This window comes from Ochlerotatus camptorhynchus, unplaced genomic scaffold (assembly GCF_037179485.1).
Source record: "Ochlerotatus camptorhynchus isolate MF236.1 unplaced genomic scaffold, CSIRO-AGI_Acam_v1.1 ptg000313l, whole genome shotgun sequence".
NCBI classification, from domain to species: Eukaryota; Metazoa; Arthropoda; class Insecta; order Diptera; family Culicidae; genus Ochlerotatus; species Ochlerotatus camptorhynchus.
This window is the reverse complement of record NW_027040801.1, coordinates 2,626,582-2,650,008: the sequence shown is the minus strand read 5'-3', so window position 1 is coordinate 2,650,008 and position 23,427 is coordinate 2,626,582. Positions and strand designations below refer to the sequence as shown.

The following is a 23,427-nucleotide window of genomic DNA, read 5'->3' as shown; positions in this document are numbered from 1 at the left end:
GACTGACCGAATACGAAAACCGCGCGATCATGAAAGTGACAGTAAACATAAACACACTAAAACATATTAGAGTAAAGAGATAGATAATTCTAACTCATCCAAGATTATCAAAGAACAGTGGATGAAATCGGATGATATAGTCAGGCGGTTTTTGAACCGGGACGGGACTTGACAATCCTGCTCCTCACTCTTCTGTATGTTTTTGATGAATGGGGTCCGTCGTTACATTCCCCCGCCCGTAAACCTTGGTGATCTTCTGGAGTTCCAGGAGCTGTTGAACCAGGTTTACCACTGTCCATGACGTCCAAAACAGCTAGTTTCACAGCTGGTCGTCGAAGAAATCCCGTTGCAGTGCGTACGAGCACTTGACGTACTCTCCCGTCCTTGCCAGGAAACACCTGCTCGATGCGTCCTCTCAGCGTCCACTAAGTCACCGACTTCAAGATCCTTCTCTTCCTCAAACCATTTGCACCTGCAAGTGATAACGGGCAGGTATTCTTTCACCCATCGCCGCCATAGTATAGTTCAAGCACAACATGTGAAAAGGGCATACAAGCTTTTTGTAAACAAACCCTTTTTTCGCCACCCATATGACACCAACGCAAACCTTTAACATCACCGGGTAGGGGAAACTTTCCACTTCCCGATGAAATTGCTGGTTTGCCTAGGCGACCCTTGGTTGGCGAGAAAAGGGCCTACAAAGGTTTGTTTACAAAAAGCTTGTATGCCCTTTTCACATGTGGCTCTTGAGTTATCCACGGGAGCCGTGGGATTAATGTTGACCCCAGTAGAACTGCCCAACAAGAAATGATTGGCAGTCAAAGCCTCCTAATCAGCTGATTCCAATGGTACGAAAGTGAGCGGCCTACTATTGATCATCGCCTCGGCTTCTAGGATCACGGCATCCAAAACTGCCCAAGTTGCCACCTTAACCGACCGAACTAGTCGTTCCCATACGCCTCCCATATGGGGCGCAGCAGGTGGGATGAATTTCCAGCTGATTTCCGCGCTCGTGAAAGTAAGCGCTAGGGATTCTCGATTTCTGCTTTGAGCTCCCGACTTGCACCTTGGAAGCACGTCCCATTGTCAGAATAGAACTCTCAGGGTGGACCCCGGCGAGACACGAAGCGACGCACTGCCATGATGCAGGATTCCGTGTTCAGAGAATGTACCACCTCCATGTGCACTGCTCTTACTGTCAGGCAAGTGAACAGGGCAATCCACCGTTTAGCGAGACTTCGACCGACTCTAACGTAGATTGGCCCAAAGTAGTCAAGTCCGACGAATGAAAAGGGTCGAACGAAGGAAGTGAGGCGTATCTTTGGTAGTGGGGCCATTGCTGGAGGTCTTGGAGCAGCTTTGGAAACACGACACCAGACGCAATTTTTTGAGACTTTCTCCACCAGCGATCTAAGCTTAGAAATCTCGAATCGTTGGCGGATCTCGTTGACGATGGTCTCTTGATTGGCATGGTTGAAGCGGCGATAGAACCAATCTACGATTAGGCATGTTATTGGGTGGTTTCTTGGCAAAATCGTTGGAAACTTAGCTTCGGTTGGGACACAAGGAGCGGCACCGATTCTGCCACGCATCCTCAGGATCCCATGATCATCCATAAAGGGTTATGTCTTGTAAATTGGGCTGGATTTGTGCACAATACGATGTCGTTTCTCGGGTGGACCCTGTGACTCGGCGAGGATAGATAATTCTTCCGCAAACGTTTCCTTCTGAGCGATCTTCCACAGAAGTTCTTCGGCCCGTTTTAGCTCCTCTTGGGTGAGGACATCTAGCCGCAGACATTCTTGGTGTTTCTTACGGCAACAGTTGTCCACGTAGCGCAAAACAAAGGCCACGGTTCGCTGACGCTTCGGTGTGAGGTGACTCAAGAGCGTGGTAGCAGGGCGAAGTTCTTCTTTCGTCGGCGTTGAAGGATGCTGTTCCGGCCATGATTTTTCTGGTTCGAAAAGGAAAGCAATGGTCCGTTGTTCCATTTCGTTGCTTGGTCGGCAACGTTAAGTTTGGTGCGAACCCATCTCCACTCCGAAGGATTTGTAGACATCAAGATTTCTCCGATACGGAAGGCTACGAATTTATGGTACCGGTCGGAACGAATCCATGACAATACGGTACTCGAATCGCTCCAGAGAAACCTGCGAGACACCGGTATGCTATGATGGTTCTGAAGAGTCTCCAACAGACGGGTCCCAAGCACGGCGGCGTTTAGTTCAAGCCGAGGAATGGATAGGGTTTTGAGTGGAGCGACCTTTGTTTTGGAACCGATAAACACAAGCGGCACATGAGAACGCTGCTTCGCTGGCATCGCAGAATCTCCAGGCCATCAACATTTCCCGGAAGCGCTGACCGGAAATAACATCTCGGAATACGAAGTAGATCCAGCGTCGGAAAAAGGCTCGTCCAGGTACGCCAGCGTTTGTACAGGTCTTTGGAAATGGTAACGACCCAATATGTACCTCTGGCCCAAATTTCCTGAATCAGGATTTTGGCATGAACGAGGAAAAACGAAATAAGTCCTAGTGGATCGAACAAGGTCATCACCACGTTAACTACTTCGCGCTTCGTAGGGACATGTCTGTCTTCCATAGGTGAAAACACTGTCTTCTGGCAACCATTGCATCCCTGCAAGCACTGATTCGACATATCCTCCTCTCCCCAGTAACTAATTCTTGCTTTCGTCTGCTGCAACTTCGCCGATCCCACGCAGAGCATCCACTTCATTGGATATGAAGTGTCATAGCGTGAATCCTCCCATCGAATGCACCACCTTCATCTCATTCGCTACATCTATCGCTTCTTGGACTGTTCGAAAGCTAGCTATCGTCGACGTAGTGCTTATTGATTATGGCTTCAGCAGCACGGGGAAATTTGTTGGAGAATTCTTGGACATTCAGATTCTTCACATATTGGGCCGACGCTGGAGAACAAGTCGATCCAAACTTGGCCACGTCCATGATATAGACTTGCGGGTAGTCGGAAGGTCAACCGCGGAACACAAATCGCTGAGATAAGCAGTCCGGATACCGGATTCCTAATTGGTGGAGCATCTCCATCAGGTCTCCAGACACTGCCACTGGAAACTGCCGGAATTGGCATAGAACCTTCGGAAGTGGCGTTAACAGATCCGGCCCTTTCAGAAGTTTGGAGTTGAACGAAGCTTCACCTATTTTAGCTGCTGCATCCCAGATTAATCAGATCTTGTAAGGTTTCTTCGGACTGGTTACGACTCCTAGAGGTAGGTACCAGACCCGGTTTGCCGGTATAGACGTCAGCTCCGTAAGAGAGGCCTTGTGCGCATAGCCTTTGCGCTCGTAGTCAGCTATCTGGTTGCGTACTTGCTCCGTCAAACATGGATTTACGTTCTAACGACTCTAGACGGCGGACCGCCATCGGATAACTGTCAGGGAAGTCAAGATCGTCAAACTTCCACAACAACGCCGTCTCAAAACGAGATACTTCTACCGTGCGGCGTTGATTTCCACACGTCTGACCGATAGCCATCCACACAAGCTATCTCACCTGTATAAAACATTCCCAATCGATAGAACTCGGCACGATCTGGCTCGACAGTTTGATTACGACATCGTGTAATCAAATTGAACATGAAAAATCGACCTTACAGCTTTACTTCCCTTCCGAAGGCAGACGTGGTGAGAGATTTTATGCCTCAGAACATCCCGGTGGTGCCGGCTGGGATTGAACCAAGACCTGCTGGGGTGAGAGGTAATCATGCTTACCACTACACCACCGGCGCCGCACTCAGAATTTCTTCTCGGAAGTTCTCTGAACTTCTCGTCGGAAATTTTGTGAGGTTCGCATCGGAAGTTTTCTAAATTTTTCGTCGCATGTTCTCAGTACTTCTCTGAACTTCTCCTAGGATGTTCGCTGAAGTTCTCCTCGGAAGTTCACTGCACATCTTGTTGGAAGTTCTGTGAACTTCTCTTCGGAAGTTTTGAGTACTTCTGCTCAGAAGTTCTCTGATCGTACTATGAACAATAGACTGATGCAAAACTTGACTTTTTCGCTCCACAGTGCTTAAATGGTTTCAAATCGGGTCCTGATTAGCCTCCCAAAGTTACAATTCATTTGGTTATAAACAGATTTCGCACAAGCCATTTGAAGTTTACATGTAAATTACTATGGGAAATCTCAACTTTTTGTTCATTGCCTTCTAGTATTTTTCCATATTGAGCTGCGAAACAGTTCGATAGCCATTATTATAGAAAATTTTCTCAGCTACAACTTTGCTGAAGATCGTTTCTATGTAAAACGAGACAGCAAAAAGTTATTAATTATTTAAGAGATTGGTAAACTTATGACATGATCAAGCAGCTGCTCTGTCGGCAACACTGTAGTTTGCAGTGTGACATAGTAGCCATGATATTTGTGTCCTATTCAACGCCCCAGAAACACCAATGTTGCCTGCTGAGCAGTTGATTGAGCATGATCATAAGACATCAGCGCATTGAACCATTGATAACTTTCGATCCTTGCATTTAATCAAAAAGTGGTCTTGCGCAAAGTTGTAGCTGGAAAAATTTCCTACAAGTAGAGTTGAAAATTTTTGAAGCAGACCGATATGGTGAATTATTAGATAGACATGAACAAAAATCTTGGTTTTACCATAGTAATTCCCATACAAACTTCAAATGGTTTGTGCCATCTCAGTTTCTCACCAAATGGGTTCAAATTTTGAGAGGTTAGTCAGGATCCGATTTGGAATCGTTTAAGTATTGTGGAGCGAAAATTTCAAATTTTGCATCACTCTAATGAACATCTCGTCAGAAGTACTAATAGCTTCTTGTCGGAAATTCTCTGAATTCCTCGTCAGAAGTTCTCAGAACATGTTGTCCGAAAATCTTGGATTTCCTCATCGGAAGATCCCTGAACTTATCGTCGGAAGTTCTCAGAACCTCTTGTCGGCAGAACTTTTGTGAACTTCTCAATGGCAGTACTGTGAACTTTTCGTTGGAACTTCAGGGAATTTCAATGAAGTTCTGTGAAATCGTCAAAAGTTCTGTTTACTTCCTATTGGAAGTTCTGTGAACCACCAGTCGGAACTTCGGGGAATTTACAATAAGTTCAGTGAACTTCTCGGAACTTCTTTTTAGAAGATCTCTGAACTTGTCGTCGGAAGTAATCTGAATCTGTCGCCGAAAGTTACCTAAACTTTTCGATGGGACTTCTAAGAAATTCTGTTAACTTCTTGTCGGAAGTTCTTTGAACTTCTTGTTGGAAGTTCTCTAAACTTCTCGGCGGAAGTTTACCGTACTTTCTAACTTCAGTGAACTTCAATGATGTTCTATGAATTTTAGTGAAATTGAATGAAGTTCTGTGATTTTTTCGCCGGATATTCTGGGAACTTTTTGTTGGAAGTTCTGTGTACATTCGTCGGAAGTTTTGTGAACTTTGCATCGGAAGTTCTCTGAACTTTGCATCTGAAGTGTCCACCCCAAAATGACGGGAGAGTTCTCTCTTTCGAATGGTAACACCTGACAAAGACACCTTGTACGGGTGCGGGAAATACAAATCTGAATCTCGGCGAACAGCAGGTCATTAGTAACCGACCCAGGGCTTGGCGATAAATTTGTACCACTTGTAGTGATGGTTCAAAAAATTAATTAGGATCTTGAACCAAAATGTACACTTTGGAGGCCACAGGGTGGCAGATCCGGAACATCTGTGGTAGTGGTCAATTCGTGAAATTGATTCCACGATTTTCTTTTGAAAGCACTTGTAGTGTTGCGATTTCTTTTGAAAGCACTTGTAGTGTTGCTACATCAATTAATTTGGCTCCAGAATGAGCAATCTAATAAGTATGCTATATTACGTCAAAGTCCAGTTTCTCAAGTGCTATTGGGTCATGATGTTTATGAATAACGCACTCTTTGAGCGCAATGACATGCCTTTCCATATGTAATATAAATCTCGCAACACTTACTTTTTTGCGCAAAGTCCCGTATTGGCACCTTTCTTTACTATATGGCATAAAAAAGGCACATCAAAGGCTAATTTTAATTATAATAACTCGCAACATCATCGCACGCGCGCCCGGACAGCGCATTCAGATGCCATATTAGGCGCCGAGAGAAGCTTCAAGAGATGAGCCGCCCCGTCGCGTCTTAAGCCCATAGAAGACAATCATAGACCGGCGGCGGCCGAACACCGTGAACGGCACGAGATCGCAATAACAGATCTGTAATTGCCCAATTACAGTCACACACTACTTGTACGCTCACTGAGGTCCGAATGTGTACTGCAACAACCTGCTTGGCTGTGTCAGCAATGACCATTGCATGTAGGAAAACATGCACAAATCCGTTCACAACGATTTAACCAAAGGATTGTGCAACTGAATTCAGATGAATCCTGCCTCAGTTGTTGGGGTGGACTGTACGGAAAGCGGGGTGCGTGTGCTCCGTAGCGAAGAGTACCTTAAAGGTGATGGAAGCGTGTGATTGGAATGTAGGAATTTACTGACCCATACAACAACTATTATGCAATTAGTTACACTTGCTTAGGCGAAAACAAAGTGTGAGGAAATACCTCAAATGCCCTAACCCATCAAGTGTGAGCTAGGTAAAAGAGTGCGCATTTGATTGGTATTGTCGCATTAATGGCCCTTCGGTCAATTTCAACTTCTGTTCAATTTTAACACTACAGTACTCTAACGGAACTATCAATCTACCCTGTTCAGAACTTTCTCTAGCTAATAAATTATCGCCCTAAAGTTTCACGTTGATATTGGTAGAGCATTACCTCCCAACTCTGATCATCGTAAACTTCACGTATGAAGTAACAAAACACTGTTCAAAACACAATTACATTAGCGTTTGATTGAATGTGATGTCTTCACCCTATTTCATGACTTTTCAACGACCTAAAAATTGACCTTCCATCCAACAGAACATTCCAAGTTCGGAGAATTTAGGCCACGGCATCTTCCCGAAAACCACCGTCGTGAATCACCCCCTCGCCTCAATTCTTGACGCAAACGTGCATTCCGAACTCCCCCATCGGGTCCGCGGATATTTCAGCAGATTTCAGTCAAGTCATTGCCTCTTTAGCAACACAAAAAAAAAAAAAAGAAAAAAGTTCGCGAGTGATGAGGGCGGAAAAGTAACTGCACTTTGATTGACAGCTTGAAACAATGCCGTGGAGACCGAGTTGTTCACGAAGCAAGCTTTTTTTTTCGGGGGGTGGTTGATTTAGTCACCTCTTTCGAAAAGGCAGTGCTGTGTTGGAATGCTGTTTTAGTTAGTTGCGGTACCGTAGCCAAAATAAATATGTTTACAGTGATCGGAGAACATAATTATAGCAGTAGAATGGTGGGTATGATCGTTTGATGGCCTGTTTTTTTTTGTTAGTGATTTACGGCGCCAACAAATGGTTGTGGGCTGTGTAAACGAGGAAGAAAACGATTTGGAACGATAGGCAGCCGTGAAAGGTCATGTTAGGTTTTGGAATGTGTCACAATTGTGTAGGAATAGATCAATTCGCGTCGTATTAGTCCATTGTGAACGGTTTTGAATATGATATAAAGCGTGAGTTAGTTGTGCAGAATATTGCTTACATCCCAAATACTAAAAACGCCCTGGGACGCAGAAGTAAAAGAGGTCGTTTGTTCAAACCCCAGCGGTTGCCGACAGGCTTGGACCAGCAGCCAGGGATCTAGGCACGTTCCCTTCTGGAACCGTGTGGAATCACACAAAAACGTCATGTCAGATTGATATAACTCAAACAACACATTTCATATCATTCTAGTGCGTCATCATTTGCAATCTATGTTCGATCAAATATCGAATAACAACACAAACACCCAACAAGTCAAGGGTATTTTGCGAAATGATACAGCAAGCTATCGAAGTTCTCAAACTCGGTTGATTTGGAATCGTGCAGAATTAAATATCAGATCCCCTAGTTAAATGTCGGTCGCGACATATTCCTCGGCAACCCACGAACTAGGTAGATCCCGTCCGTGCCCAATCTACCTCATAAAATAACACTATTCAAATAAATAGATGTTGATTTGCATGCAGCCACTTGCGGTAATTCCCCCAAATTGCCACCAAATCGCGGCTCAATTTTCACCTATAATGAATGCCTAACCCGTACCCATCCCAACCAGCAAACTGCAGCGCTTCTCAATAAACTGCTGCTAATTCGCCCGGGAGGGTTCGTTGGCCACGGACAGAGCCACGCCGCTCTCTCACTCGCTATTTGCACTCGATCGATGACTCCATCCATTCACGTTGCAATTGATAATGAGACATGCCAATTATGCATCAGCATTGAAGAAGAAAAAAAAAATCGGAAAATCATTCGCGCATTCCATCGCCACCTTTCCTTCCGTGGCCTCTTCCACCACAGTTAAGGTATTAAGGTAACAGCCTGGATGGACTTCGATCAATACGAGCCGCTCGAGGGTATTGTAATGGCGAATAGCAATCGGACAATCATCATTGCCTGATGAACGAAACGGAATCAGATCAATTTGCAGTCCGGCTGTGGTCAACCTTGCCCGAGGGAGACAACTTTGTTGATTTGAATCGATCGTCCGCTGTCCGGCCGCGGGATTGTCACTTGTCATGCCGGGTGGTCCCGAGACGAGTGCACGCGGATCTCCTTTATTTTGTTCGTCTGTAGCTCAAGGTCAGCTCTGGTAATAATGGATGCCTAGAGTTTATAGGTAGACGGGAGGAATGACTAGTAGATTTTCGCTGATCGGCATATTAACGAAGATAGATGTTGATTTGCTTGTTTGGCCTTTCGATTGGACATGAAATACTGGGAGATCTTGATGAGAGGCTGCACACACACATCGTACAACGTGAGAAATAGATCAATTTACCGGATACGTTGATGATCACTATTCCTTGCTTGGGGCATTGTTGGCTATTTCAAATCGATACTACTTGGGTAGGCGATTCTGTGCCGAGCAAAGGATGCTACTTCGTTCCCACTGTAACTTATACATTGGCTCTATTTTGTAATGGCCATCGTCAATTCCATTTACTAAAAATGTCTTTAATCCATGACATAGAATCAGCTAATTTTCGAAAAAAATCTTGAAATTGATCAAATATCTCTCAGGCGACAGGCGTTTGAGTGTCTTGGGTATAATCCTCGACCGAACCCTGAGCTTCAAACCTCACTGACAAATAGTGAAGAAATCGTGGAAACCTCGTTGACGAACCGTGCAGATGATCGGTGCCAAACTTCTACTGCAGGTGGGCTCGGCTCTAGTGACCACGAAATTGTTGTACGGAATTGGAGTAGATAGCCGAGGATGACCGGTAACCCTGCAGAACCTCACCCCAGCCTACAATACAATCATGGCTGAAGCGGGAACCGTTCGAACTGCTAGCAGCACAATCCATAGCGCGAATTGCAATTCGGATAGTATCGAAGAATCGGAACAACAACAGCCTTTTATTTGACGAGCATCGGAATGACTTGACAAGTTCAGCGCTCCCCGCTGTCGATCAACATGTGCGGCATACTGATCGTGCGTGGCACACACGAAAACCATCAATCCTGTGGGACGTCAAAAAGTCCGCCCAGTAGTGCAACAACTTCTGTCGACCCGCTTTCACCGATCAACCGTCTTCACCGATGGATCCAGGTGCCGCATTCCGTAATTATGGTTTAGCGAGAAAGTACTGAGGCGTACGCCATAACCCAAGTAACATTTAAAGTTTTATGAAGTACTACAAGGCTTCTATAAAACAACATTCATAAAACCCTGGTCAAGATAGCTTTGCCTTTATTGCATCCACCAAATCCTCATTACAACTAGAATCTGTCTAGTTGGCCCACCCTGAAGAAGGTTCTAAAGAGTGCATTATCGAGACATTTCAAGAATGACTTGCTGCAAAAAGGTTATATGACGAATGCATTGAGAACCATTTGAAATCCTTATTAAAAGTACAATAAAAGCCATTTAGCACCAATACTTGCGCCATCTGCCATTGACGCTTGCTAAGCGCACTAAAAATAAAGCGTCAATCAAAATAAAAAGGAATACATAAATATCGTCCGATCTTGCCAAATTCATTGTTCAAAAATGAATCTGTCAAAAATCCTCATAAATTTCCTCATCATTGAAGTTAAAAATAAATACTAAAATTATCGAAACTCATATTGTGGCCTATTTTTAGGTGACAGATTAAATCTAATGTGAAATGTGCTTCGGAAAATCGAAAATAATAAGTCCGCCTTCGGAAAATGTTGATTTGACTAATTATTTTTAATTTTGGAAACAAAATATAGTTATATGTTATGTTAATCATTGCTCACAGCCGAGACAATTTGATGATTTTCGTAATTTCTATTACGGCTCATTGATGAATTGATGGGAATAAAGTTATTTAAAAAAAAAAAAAACATCTTGAAAAACGAAGATTGAAAAAAGCAAATGGAATAATAACAATATGGCGATAGCATAAATATTAATTTTCCATAAGCCATTTGTGAAAAAGCTGTGTGCAGACTGAATTGATTTTAACTGAAGCCATTTTGCTTGATCCCATTCCGTTAAGTTTTATGACGGCATTAATGGTGGCAAAGTTGCCTGGAAAAAGTTAAACGTCAAAGTTTGTTTATCTTTCGATAGTTTTGTCGTGCGATCATTGCAACGATGTTCTACTCCAGCGTTGGATCAACAATTTGCGGGGCATCCTTGATAAGGGCAATTCATCTATTGGAAGCAGTCTACGTAACTTGGAACAGGTGGAAGCTCAATCGTTCCCGAAAAGTTTTCCTTCTTCCGGATGAGTTTCCTGTCAGCAGTTTTCCGCAGTCCCAGTTTGGCACGTTATTACTGGAGAAGGCTGCCATTGACAATATGCTGTGTATTTCCATAAATGTTAAGCGTCTAATGTGACGGCTTCCAGTGCTTCGTAAACCGCATTCACTTCGCTCCTCTCAGTCAGCTGCTCTGTTGGTGTTGACCGATTTTGTCGGAGCTGCCCTCCGAGAAAGTTCTGGAATTGGATTTCTTTTCTCTTCCATCGACAGCATTGCTAGAATTATTACTCGATTATCCTTTGGCATTTCCTTGTGACTCTGCGTTTGAATACCTCAATTATGTTTTTCTCGGATCCATCTTTGTAGTATTATTTGTAAACAGTGGGAGGTTTTGTGTTACACTTAATTGACACCAAATCGCATCAATATATGCTTTTTGATCCCGTTTGAAACCGGACGGAATATTCCATTATTGCCTGGAACTCCTTGAAAGTTCCTGCAATTTTCCTTAAGAATAATCTATTATAATCTACGAAGTACCGAAGCAGTATGATTTAAAACAAAATCGCAGAGCTCTACAACCATTTTTACGTATTGACCATTATACGGATGTCCCGGATCTCTCATAGGACCGTTCCGTGACCATCAGTGTGCGCATGCTGATCCCAAATGCAAATATTCATGTAGCATCACAAATCATTTAAAAAAAACAAAAAAAGGTGGGCTATATGGGATCTATTTATGAATTGACAACCTTTACGGATGTTTCGGATCTTTCGAACGACCGTTTCTTGAGCCCCTGGGTCTATGATTGGATCTCAGCCTTCAATCTTCATGTAAGGTATATGTTAACTAAGATAGCAACGGCTAAAGTTGTCAAATTAGCAGCCATAGTAGCAACGCATCGGTGCGGGAGCACTAAGTCAACGTAAATAGTACCACTGAACTGTCATCCGATTGAGGTTAACCCCGGCGGTGCAAAACCTTATTCTCTTTATCAAGGCAACCGTTGAGTTTCGAACGCAACGTTTGGTTTTATTCATTAGTGGATGGATGCTCATAAGGATTTGCACCGTCTAAGTTAACCTCAATCGGATGACAGCAAATTTTATCACTATGGGATTTGACAAGTATGACAGCACCCTCTTAACTGGGTCATAAATGTATAGCCGAGAATTTCTACAACAGATTCCTATTTTCTTGTATCAGTCGACTGCATCGCTCATAATGTAATAGTTTTTGCACGGAAGAAGAAGAACACGTCACAGACAAAAGGAAGCCAGTTGTCTCCTCTTTCTTTTAGGTTGCCAGCAAACAGTATCAGAGAACTATCAAAAAGTTCATCCGATGAACAATGAGTTAAGCTGTGCCTGTGTTGTTGTCAATATTAATATTCATTCTCAGCTTGGTGGGGATGATACAAAAGATTATTTTCATTTTACTCAAATGTAACATTGCAGAACGTTTTGTGTTGTTTTCCACAATCAGATTGAATCAGAAATTATTGCATTATGCATCATAATAAAAGTTTTAAGCTTTAGGATCGGCAATATTCAAACAAATCATGTTGCCCGAAATGTAATGGATTTTTTTTTTTGCTTTCGAGGATTAAACGCTGTACAGACTGAAGAGTTATAACATGTTATAACGGTTGTCAAATAATTGCAACACAGAAACCACCATCAAGATAGCGCTATAACATGTTTTAACTATGTAGTCTGAACGTACTATTACTTCCGATTGTGACAACTTTGCGTTGGAAACTCAAACGTTGATGAACCTCAACAAAAGCGTGTCCGTCGATGAAGAATGGACTCATTTGTTCATTTCACTCGATGCCAGATGTTCACACATTTCACTGCGATGCCAGATTTGAAGACATGTCTTGATTCGAAATTCTGTGAGACATTATGTTTTGTGAAGAGATTTTAATATATTTTAGAGCCTATTCAAATATTACGTAACGCAAGAGGAGGCAGAGGATAGTATTGAAATGCGTTAAACGCAATGTATCAGGTATACGAAAAGTGCGTGACGAGGGTGTAGAAGGTATTAAGATTCGCAAAGGTTTTCTTGTAAAGGTTTTTGCTATAGAAATGAAGGTTATGACTTCTTATGTTAAGCTCCTACTAGAGAATTCGCTAAACGTCTACAAAGTTTCCAGAACTACTATTAAGTCCACTGCAGTTGTATGAAGTTCGCTGTACTTTTAAGAATTTCGTTAATTTTCTGCAAAGATCCCTGAAGCTCTACAAAGGTTTCTGTATTTCTACGCATTTACCTGACCTATTTCAAGTCTATTAAACTTTAACGATGGAACACGAAGCTTAAAGAAGATCCCCGAAATTTTATGAAGTTCTCTGAAACTAAACAAAGTTCCTTTAATTTCAATGAAGTTCCCCAAACTTTTACAAAGGTCCCGGTTTTAACAAGTTTCCGAAAATTTAAAAAAAAATCAATTTCTACGAAAATTTTTGAAACTCTAAGAGTTCCCTGTTAATGTTTTCTGTATTTCTACGATGTTCCCCAAATATCTACAAAGTCCCTGAAGTTTAACGAATTTCTCCAAAGATTAAGAAAAATCTCTTAACTTCAACGGATTTTCCCAAATTTTTACGAAATTTGCTATATATATTTAAAGTTTGCTAAATTTCAGCAAAACTCACAGAACTTCTATTTAATTTTCTGTATTTTCAAGAAGCTCACTAAATTTAAACGAAATTCGCAGAATTTCTACAAAATTCACTGAACTTCTACAAAGCTTGCTGCACTTCTAGAAAGTCTAGAAGTTCTTCGAAATTCCTTGAAGTTCTACAACGTTTCTTGAACTTTTACGAGTTTCTCGAGTTTTTACATGATATGATGTTGTCTTAACTCCTACAAATTTTCTTTGAATTCCCTGAACGTCTGGTAAAATTAATCCTCCCCCTACTATCACACAAGCTCTGAGAACACCAGGACATCTACTACCTGGAACTGCCCATTAATTTCAAGGACATTGTTGGAACTTTGAAGTTGATCCGAAAATGTTTAGGAAGTTACCAGTACATCAGGATTTATATGAGATCATTTTAAGGGATGTAACCGTGATTTTCATGGCTATTTCGAGAACTTCAAAGAATTACGGGATCTTGAGTGAAGAACTTCAAGGCAGCTCCACTGATTTCAAGAAAATTGCGATATCTTTTAAGAGGTTCCTAAATTTTCAAGAAAGTTTAAACTTAACATAACAAAGAACAACATGTGAAAAGGGTACACAAGCTTTTTGTAAACAAATCTTCTTATGCCCTTTTCTCGCCACTCATACGTCACCAGCGCAAATCATCAACATCACCAGTAATTGGAAGCTTTCTCCTTCCCGATGATGTTGTTGGTTTGCTTGTGTGACCCTCGGTTGGCGAGAAAAGGGCCTACAAAGGTTTGTTTACAAAAAGCTTGTATGCCCTTTTCACATGTGGCGCTTGATATGAGATTTAATGGTAGTTTCATTATATTCAAGGAAGTTTTGTGTACTTCGAGGATACACAGAGAACCTCAGAGGAGTCCCATTACCTTCAGAAAGATGGCAGGAAGTTTCAAGGGGTTCCGAGACAATATCAGGCATAACATTTGATAACGGCACAAAAACATTTGTAAACAAACTTTTTAAGGCCCTTTACACGCGAACCAAAGTACGCCCACGCAAACCAATACCACTTTCGGAAAGGTGATAGTTGCTCCTATCCGATGATATTCTTGGTTTGCGTGGGCGTACTTTGGTTCGCGTGTAAAGGGCCTTAGAAAGTTTGTTTACAAATGCTTTTGGGCCGTTATCAAATGTTATGCCTGATATGAGATATTTCGAAAACTTCAGAAACATTGTAGAGTTTTCAGGGGAGTTTAATGAATATCAGAAAAAATTCTAGAATATTAGAAAATATAGGCAACTTCAAAGAAGTGCCAACAACTTCAGGGAAGTCCAGAAAAAATCAGGTAAAACAAAAGATCTTGAGAACTTCCCAGAAGACCAGAAAACTCCAAGAAAGCTCCAAAAACTTCGTAGAAGTTCAGAAAACGTTAGGAAATATCCAAGAACTTCAGGGAAACTCCAAGAACTTCTGGAAAGTTTAATGAATATTAGAAAAATACATGAGTATTTTAAGTAGAACTGTCAGGGAAATTTCATGATTTGGTGGAACCACAGGGAAGATCATTACACTGCTATTAATTCAAGGAAAATTGCGGAAAATTCTGAGAGGTTAGAAATTTTCTAAAAACTCAAGAGAACTTCGGACAGGCTTAGAAAAGTTCAGAAATATTTTGAGAACCTGACAGAAGTTCAGGAATTTTCAATTATTTTTCTATTAAATTTTTCTATAAAATTCAGGACAATACCAAGAGTTTCAGGAGAATTTGAAGAATTTGAGAGAAGTTCCGAGCACTTCAAGGAAGATCAGATCCCCCGGGGAAGTTCTATTGACTTCAAAGAAATTACAACAAAATTGAAGAAGTTTCGAGAACTTTTTGTAAATTGTTAAAGTATCAGGAACTTCCTAGAGTTCCAGAACAATTTCGTGGACTGTGGAAAAGATCCATGATTAGCAAGAAAATTTAGAGAACTTTAGGGAAGTCCAGAGAACTTCAGGGAACTACAATGATTTTAAGGGAAGCTCCGTGAATATCAGGGAAGGTTTGATAACATTGAAAGAGCTGTTTTATTAACTCCAGGAAACTTTCAGTTAGCTACCAGATGTCATTAGATCATCCTTTTCCATAAATCGGTTGACGGCAGGGCCCAACAAAGCCCCTTTCAATCGAAAATTGTCAAGCGACGACGAAGCTGTCAACCATCACTTTCAATTGAAAGCCATTCTGTTTTCTTTTCGAGTAGATCCTTTTCAACATCAACAGGAACCACTTTGGATCAGTTTTCATGATGTTTGTTTTGGCTTGATTCGTGTTCATTTCGTCTTCCGTTGTCAAATGAACTTTTTTTCGCATTGAAGGGCAGCTGTTCGATCCAAATTTGCGCAGTTTTTCTAACTTTTGTTGATTGTTCACTAAGCTCATTCAAGCACATGCGCATAGGCGTAGCCAGAGGGGGGCAGAGGGGCAACTCGCCCCCCTAAACTCAGCAACACAAAGGCTTTCGGGGATTGCATGTGGCCAAATTTTCCAAACTATTTTTTTTTCGCCCCTCCCTAGCTCGAAACCTAGCTATGCCCTTGTCTGTGCACATGGATTTCAAATTTATTATTGTCGGGTGGTTTGTTTACCCATAAATATGGATATTTTTGGAATCGCAGGCCAGAAATCAATGACCGACGCCATCTTTAAATCCAAGATGGCGGAATCCAATTTCAGATAAATCAGGAAATACTGACATCAAAATGGGTATTTTTGAAATCGGGATGACGTCTGAAGATCAAAAATTTATATGCGACGCCATTTTAAAATCCAAGATGACGACTTTCAGTCTAAAAAAGAGGGAAATACTGTCAAATACCCGTTAATATAGGTTAATACCTTTCAAATCGGGATGACGTCAAGATACCGGAAATCAATGACAGAAGCCATTTTGAAATCTAAGATGGCGGTTTCCAATTTCAGAAAAAAAAGGAGAAATGCTGTCAAATACCCATCAATATGGGTATTTTTGGAATCCGGATGACGTCTAGAGGTCTGAAAACAATGACCGACGCCATTTTGAAATCCAAGCTGGTGGCTTCCGATTTCAGAAAAAGAGGGAAATACTGTCAAATGCCCATCAATATGGATATTTTTTAATCGAGGTGACGTTTAGAGGCCGGAAATCGATATCCAACGGCATTTTGAGACCCAAGATGGCAGATTCCGATATCAGAAAAAGTGGGAAATACTTATGCCGACCCATCAATATGGGTATTTTTGGAATCGGGGTGACCTCTAGAGATTGTAAATAGATATGCGACGCCATTTTGAAATCCATGTAGGTGGCTTCCGGTTCAAGAAAATGAGGGAAATGCTGTCAAATACTGATCAATATGGGTAGTTTTGGAATCGGTATGAAATCTAGAAGCTGAAAATCGATATCGGACGCCATTTTGAAATCCAAGATGGCGGCTTCCGATGAAATAAAAAAGTGGAAAATACTGTCAAATACTCATCAATATTGGTATTTTTTGGAATTGACATGTCATGTAGTGATGTGATGTGAATGGAACCCACCATCAGTGCAAGGATTACCAATGTCTGCAGATACTTTACCGGTTGTAAAGTTCTGCCTGATGGTTTGTTGCAGCAGGTTGAATCAGCTTTATTGAAGACCTTTGGAAGACAAAACGACCAGATAGCCATCTGTAATCACGTGACAATTGACATGCCATGTAGAGGCCGAAAATCGACGTCTGACGCCATTTTGAAAACCATGATGGCGGCTTCCGATTTAAGGGAAAGTAGGAAATACTGTCAAATACCCATTAATATAGGTATTCTTGGAATCGGGATGACGTCTAGAGGCCGGAAATCGATGTCTGACGTCATCTGAAATCTAAGATGGTGGCTTCCGATTTCAGAAAAAAGTAAGAAATACTGTCAAATACTTATCAATATGGGTTTTTTTAATCGGAGTGACTAGAGATTGGAAAAAAGATATGCGACGCCATTTTGAAATCCAAGATGGTGGCTCACAGTTTAGGAAAAATTGGGAAATGCTGTCAAATATCCTACAACAAGGGTCCACCACCATTTTGAAATTATTGAAATTTATAAAACAATGGGAAATTCTATCATATATCCATACATACGTTTTTTGTGAAATCAAAGACGGCGGCCTCCGATTTGAGAAAAATTGTCAAATGCCCTAACATATGGGAATTTTCAGACCGGGGATGACGCGTAGATGCCGAAAACCGATGTCAGATGCCATATTTAAATCCAAGATGGCAACTTCTGGTTTCATAAAAAGTTATAAATACTATTAAATACCCATCAATGTGGGCATTTTCGAAATCCCAGCAACGTCTAGAGGCCAGAAACCGATGTTTGACGCCATTTTAAAATCTAAGATCGCGACTTTTGTTCAAAAATAGTGTGAAATACTGTCCAATACCGATCAACGTGGGTATTTTTGGAATCGGAGTGACATCTAAAGGCCAGAAATTCAAAATGGTAGCTTTAGATTTTAGAAAAAGTGTCAAATACCCTACAAATGGCGTCGAATGTCGATTTTCGGCATCCACGCGTCGTCCTCGTTCCGAAAATACTCACATTGTAGGGTATTTGATACTTTTCCTTACCCCGATGGCCACTATCATGGGTTCCAGAATGGCCTTGTAAATTTATTTTCGTTCAATATAAAATAACATTTATTACTACATATAATCCGGATGCTATCCCTATCGGCAATCGATATTGTGCAGTTAATATCCGGATACTATATATAATGAGCCCCGAATTGAAGTGAAAGTGGAAACAATTAAGGAACCAGTTTTCGAGTCATTCATTGCGGCAATTGAAACAAGTCTTTGCTTCAAATTAAATGAACTGATGCACTTGACGTACTAAACAAGCGATAGTCAAGTCATGCTTGACAGGAAGAATGTTCATCGTGACTCAATAAGAATGATTTACACTAAAATGATATTGCTCAAAATGAAGCGGTTCTGCGAAGAGCTCATTTTCTTTACATTGTTTCGAAAATGCAGGACCCTGGTTGACGGTACTCTATCTTATCTGAAAAGATATCCTTTTTAAAGAACTGATGTTAAAAAAAAATAAAATCGAGAGTTGAGCACGAAGCAAATGACAGAACTCTATTATAATTCAAAGAAGAAGACAAAATACATTGCGCCGAAACGCCGGAGAGTAGAAAACCTCTGTTTTCGTATCGAATGAATTCAGTCTCTCAAACCAATAAAACGAAAAATATGAAGCTAACGCGTAAGGTCAATTAGGTTGAACCTCAAGATAGTTGAACTTAACCTATAAACGTTGCTTATCATATTTCTATTTTGGAACCTGTGAAAAGCACTGTGAGTTTATAAGCTAACAAGACAAACATCTTTCTCGAATCGCTGGCTTAAAACGCAACGCTTCAAATTATCCAGATTGAAAGCAGAAATCTTGAATCCCACCGCTCAATATCTATGCAGTAATAAGTTGGTGGCAGAAAAGTAAAGACCAATAATTGTCTCCTTCTGTACATAGCTAGGATAAATACCCAACTCGCACATCAAAATTACCAAAAGAAGAAAACACCGATTCTCGCCAAAATTGCACTAACCCACATTCCTCGCAAAAGTGAGACGTCTTACATAAAACAAGTCTTTAATAACCCAGAGAGCCAACCACCAACAACCAACAATTGACCACCAGCACACAAGTAGTCGTGTACCCTCCCATCAACGCTCCACAATGGCTCTTGTTTATCTCACACTCTCAGTCTGAACAACGCCAATCTAGATCACAACTTCACTACAGACCCACGTTCGAACCACAAAAAGTAAACAACCCCCGAAACTGTTATGACGACCCCACCCCAAACAAAAAATTAAAAATCGCTCGCCGCAGCTCGCCACTTACCGGAAACATTGTTGCGTCTTTCTAATTGCTGCTTGGTGTAATTTTGCTGCCTGCCTATGACTGGCCGCTCCTGCTGCTGCTACTCCTCCTCCTCCTGCTACTTCTACTCCTCCGCTACCTTCCGCGTCGTCGCACTTCTTTCTATTGGATAAACAGTTTTTCGTCGTTACCACTTGGCTAAACACTGCACAAATAACTGGCACACACTCCTCTTGCTGTCTTGGGTTTTGGGCGCGGACCTTTTACGACTGTTCGATCATCAAAAGGGCCGGATGTGCATTCCCTTCGGCCAAAAGAACTCTAGTATATTCTTCTGTCAATCACAACCAGGCTGGTGGTGGGTGGCACTTGAAATTCTAATCACGCCTTTCGACGGTCCGGTCCAGTCGCAACGACGACGACGACGACGACGGTGATTGACTGCAACGGAAATGGAGAAGGTAAAATATTGATTATTAATAGAAAATTGTGTAGTTGTTGTTGTTGTTGTTGAGTTGAACGTTTAGTTGAACACATAGTAGTCTGTGCCAGTCGGTGTACGGTTTTCAGGAAGTCAAATACGGCGAACGAAACCATAAATGGGGGGCTACGCAGTTTGGCAGGGCATGCACTCATATTGCGCCGGTTGAGGTTATGTCAGGTTGCTCGTTTGAGCCACAAATAACAAAAATTAGCTGGTGAACCGGTAGACCTCTACTTTAAAAAAAACAAATGCTATTCAATGGTGACCAGGCGTGGAAATGGAGTTGTTGACCTTTGCATGCTACCGATTTGATGTTAATTTAGTCGAACGGGTTTGAGGCTACGGGGTTTAATACGCTATGGAAGTATTGTCAATTAGTAGTTTATTTGTTCGAATAAGTCGACACCAATCAGAACGTGACGCAGACGAGTTTGACAATGTTTCATGTATTGCCATCAAGAAACCCACAATTTACTAGTCCAATTTCACGCTATCCTGCAAAGACCCCGCTCACTTCACTCTTCTCGGTCGGTGGCTGCACAATCGTTGTTGATAGCGGTTCAGTGGATAGTTTTGCTGGAATCAGCTTCCATCGTCAGGCATCGCTAAAAAATTGTATCCATCTAATAGCGAATTCGTCTATTATCGGAGTTGGAACCAGTTCTAACCCAGTGCGAAGCCGAACTTTTTGTCAGTGCGAACCTCAACCTGAGCTAGGTTTTAAAAACAAACGAGCAATCTGACGTTTGTCAGCAAACAAGCAGACCCAATCTTGATACCGGATTCAGGTTAGAACTGAATCAAAAACGCATTCGCTATAACGTCTATCCTTCGGAATTTCCCTAGCCTAAGGATTAGCATTCGGCATTCCTTGATCGAAGGTTGTTTCGTAAATTTGCTATGGGAATTGGCATTGAAGAGTGGTAAGCGTGACTGCCTCTCACTCCAAAGGGCTTGGGTTCAATCCCAGTCGATGCCGTCGGGATTTTCGGAATGGAAGTAAAGCCGTTGGTCCCCGGTTCATGAGTTGATGGGTCGATAGTTAGGGTCCAGGTGTGGGAGCTGCCTCCCTGGCGTCGGTAGCATTGGTACTCAGCACGGAAATCAAGATCGACGGAAAACAAATCAAGGAAAAAATATAAGGCAGTTCTACACCAAATGACGAATCGGAAAAAATCGACCTCCTCCGAATTGCATGAAACATTGCATTATTGTTTGTTATGAGCACATTTTCGCTATAATTCGGCGTCCTTAAAAAATTTCAAAAAATTGTAGCATGGAAGTTAACAAATGGACATTGATGTGTCCTCTTAGTAAGAAGGTCATGGCCTAACTTGATGTTGACTTGATATGAAACTGCATATATTAGTTACTTTTATGTGATCATTGTGTAACATGTTTCTCATTCTCCCTTTTAAAAAGATGTTACAGGGTGCTATTTGGGTTTCTTGAATGATTCATATATTTTTTAACTGAATTCTCTGAAGTTATCCAATGCTTTTCGAATTGAGTTCATACAAGCCCATGCCTTGCTGAGCTGATTCAACGTTTTTCAAAACGAGTTCAAATTTATCTGAAGTGATTCAAAATTTTTCCGATAATTTCTGAAGCGATTCCAAACTCTTCTAAAGTGAGTCAGTACTTTTAGAGCTGATTCCAAACATTTCTGAAATGATTCAGTTTTTTCCGAAGTCATTCTGAAAACATTTCTTTAGTGATTTAGTACTTTTCAAACTCAGAGATGAACCATCCAACGGCTGAAAGTCTCAATAATAAAAAAAAATTAATCATCAATCTTTTCAAAACTTATTCCGAATCTTTCAAAAGAGATTCAGTACTTTCCAAAGTGAATTAGAACTATTCAAAAGTGATTCAGTACTTTTATAAAAGATTCCGAGCCCTTCCGATAGGATTTAGTTCTATTAAATGTGATTCCGAACGTTTCCAATTTGATTCAGTACCTTTCGAAGCGATTTAGAAATTTCCTGAAGTAAATCAGTACTATCTTAAGTAATTCTGAATATTTATGAATTGATTCAGTACTTTCCGAAGGTATTATGAACATTTCTGAAATGATTAAGTTCCTTCCGAAGCGATTCCAAACTTTCCGAAAATGAATCAGTACTTTTCGAAGTCATTCCGAACATTTCTGAAGTGATTCAGCTTATTCCGAAGTCATTCGGAACATTTCTGAAGTGATTAAGTACTTTTCAAACTGTTTCTGAATTAAAAAAAAGATTCAGTACTTTCCAAATAGATTCGAATAGTGGCGCCCAAAAGGCCTGGGTTCAGTCCCAGTCGGCGCCGCTGGAATTTTCGGAGGCATAAAATATCTGATCACGCCTTCCTTCGGAAGGGAAGTAAAGCTGTTGGTCCCCGGTCCATGAGTTATTAGGTCGATAGGTAGGGTCCAGGTGTGGGAGCTGCCTCCCTGGCGTCGGTAGCATTGGTACTCAGTACGGAAAACAAGATCGACGGAAAAAAATTCAAGAAAAAACAAAATAGATTCGATTCCAAACGTTTCCAATGGGATTCAGTACTTTTCGAAGTGATTTAGAAATGTCCTGATGTGAATCAGTACTATCTTTAGTAACTTCGAACATTTCTGAAATGATTCAATTCGTTCCGAAGCGATTCCAAACTTTTCAAAAATGAATCAGTAGTTTTCGAAATGATTATGAACATTTCTGAAGGGATTCAGTACTTATCAAAGTGTTTCCGAATTTTTCAAAAGGGATTCAATACTTTCGGAAGTGAATTAGAACTATTCAGAAATGATTCAGTACTTTTCGAATAGATACCGAAAGCTTCTGAAGGGATTTAGTTCTTTTAGAAGTGATTCCGAACGTTTACAACGTGATTCAGTACTTTCCGAAGTGATTTAGAAATTTTCTGAAATGAATCATTTTTTTCTACGAAGTGATTCAGAATTAGTTTGAAGAGATTCAGTACTTTTCGAAGCGATTTAGAAATTTCCTGAAGTGAATCTGTACTATCATAAGTAACTCCAAACATTACTGAAGTAATTTGGTACTTTCCAAAGTGATTATGAACATTTCTGATTGATTCCAAACTTTTCGGAAGTGATTCATTAGCATAGGAAGTGAATCCGAATTTTGTTTCAAAGCAATTCAGCAATCTCCGAAGTAATTTAGAACATTTCTGAAATGATTGCGTACTTTTTGATGTGATTCCAAACATTATTGCAGTGATTCAGTACTTTCCGAAGTGATTCCTAACTTTTCTGAAAGTAAATCAGTACTTTTCGAAATGATTCCGAACATTTCTGAAGTGTTTTCCAACATTTCTGAAATAATTCAGTGCTGTCCGAAGGGATTCTGAATTTTTCAAAAGTAATTCAGCACTTTCTGAAGTTATTTAGAATTATTCTGAAGTGATTCAATGTTTCCTAAGTGATTCCGAACTTTTCTGAGCGCCATTGAAAATTCCAGCATTGTGAATGGTTCGTCAAGAGAACCGTTACTTCGGGCTGTATCCTGTACAGTCGGTTGTGCTGGGACAGAGTCTGGCTTGGGGAACTCAATATGACCCGTAGGGAGCTTAATTTTGAGAAAAAAGAGAGCTGAATTTCTGATAGGCCACCCTCCAATTCGATTCATAACCCTAAAATATGAACCTGTGCAAACATTGGGGAAGAT

General features: G+C 41.1%; 1 protein-coding gene across 1 annotated transcript in view; it reads right to left on the bottom strand.

Moving 5' to 3' along the window:
* The window catches only part of LOC135707468 (mucin-2-like), a 134,267-nt gene extending 114,564 nt beyond the window's left edge, over positions 1–19,703 (bottom strand). The window contains 1 exon segment of the mRNA XM_065229288.1: positions 19,306–19,703. Within this exon segment, the coding sequence (XP_065085360.1) occupies positions 19,306–19,314 (9 nt within the window). The 5' untranslated portion in view covers positions 19,315–19,703.
* Positions 19,704–23,427: the final 3,724 nt, after the last annotated feature.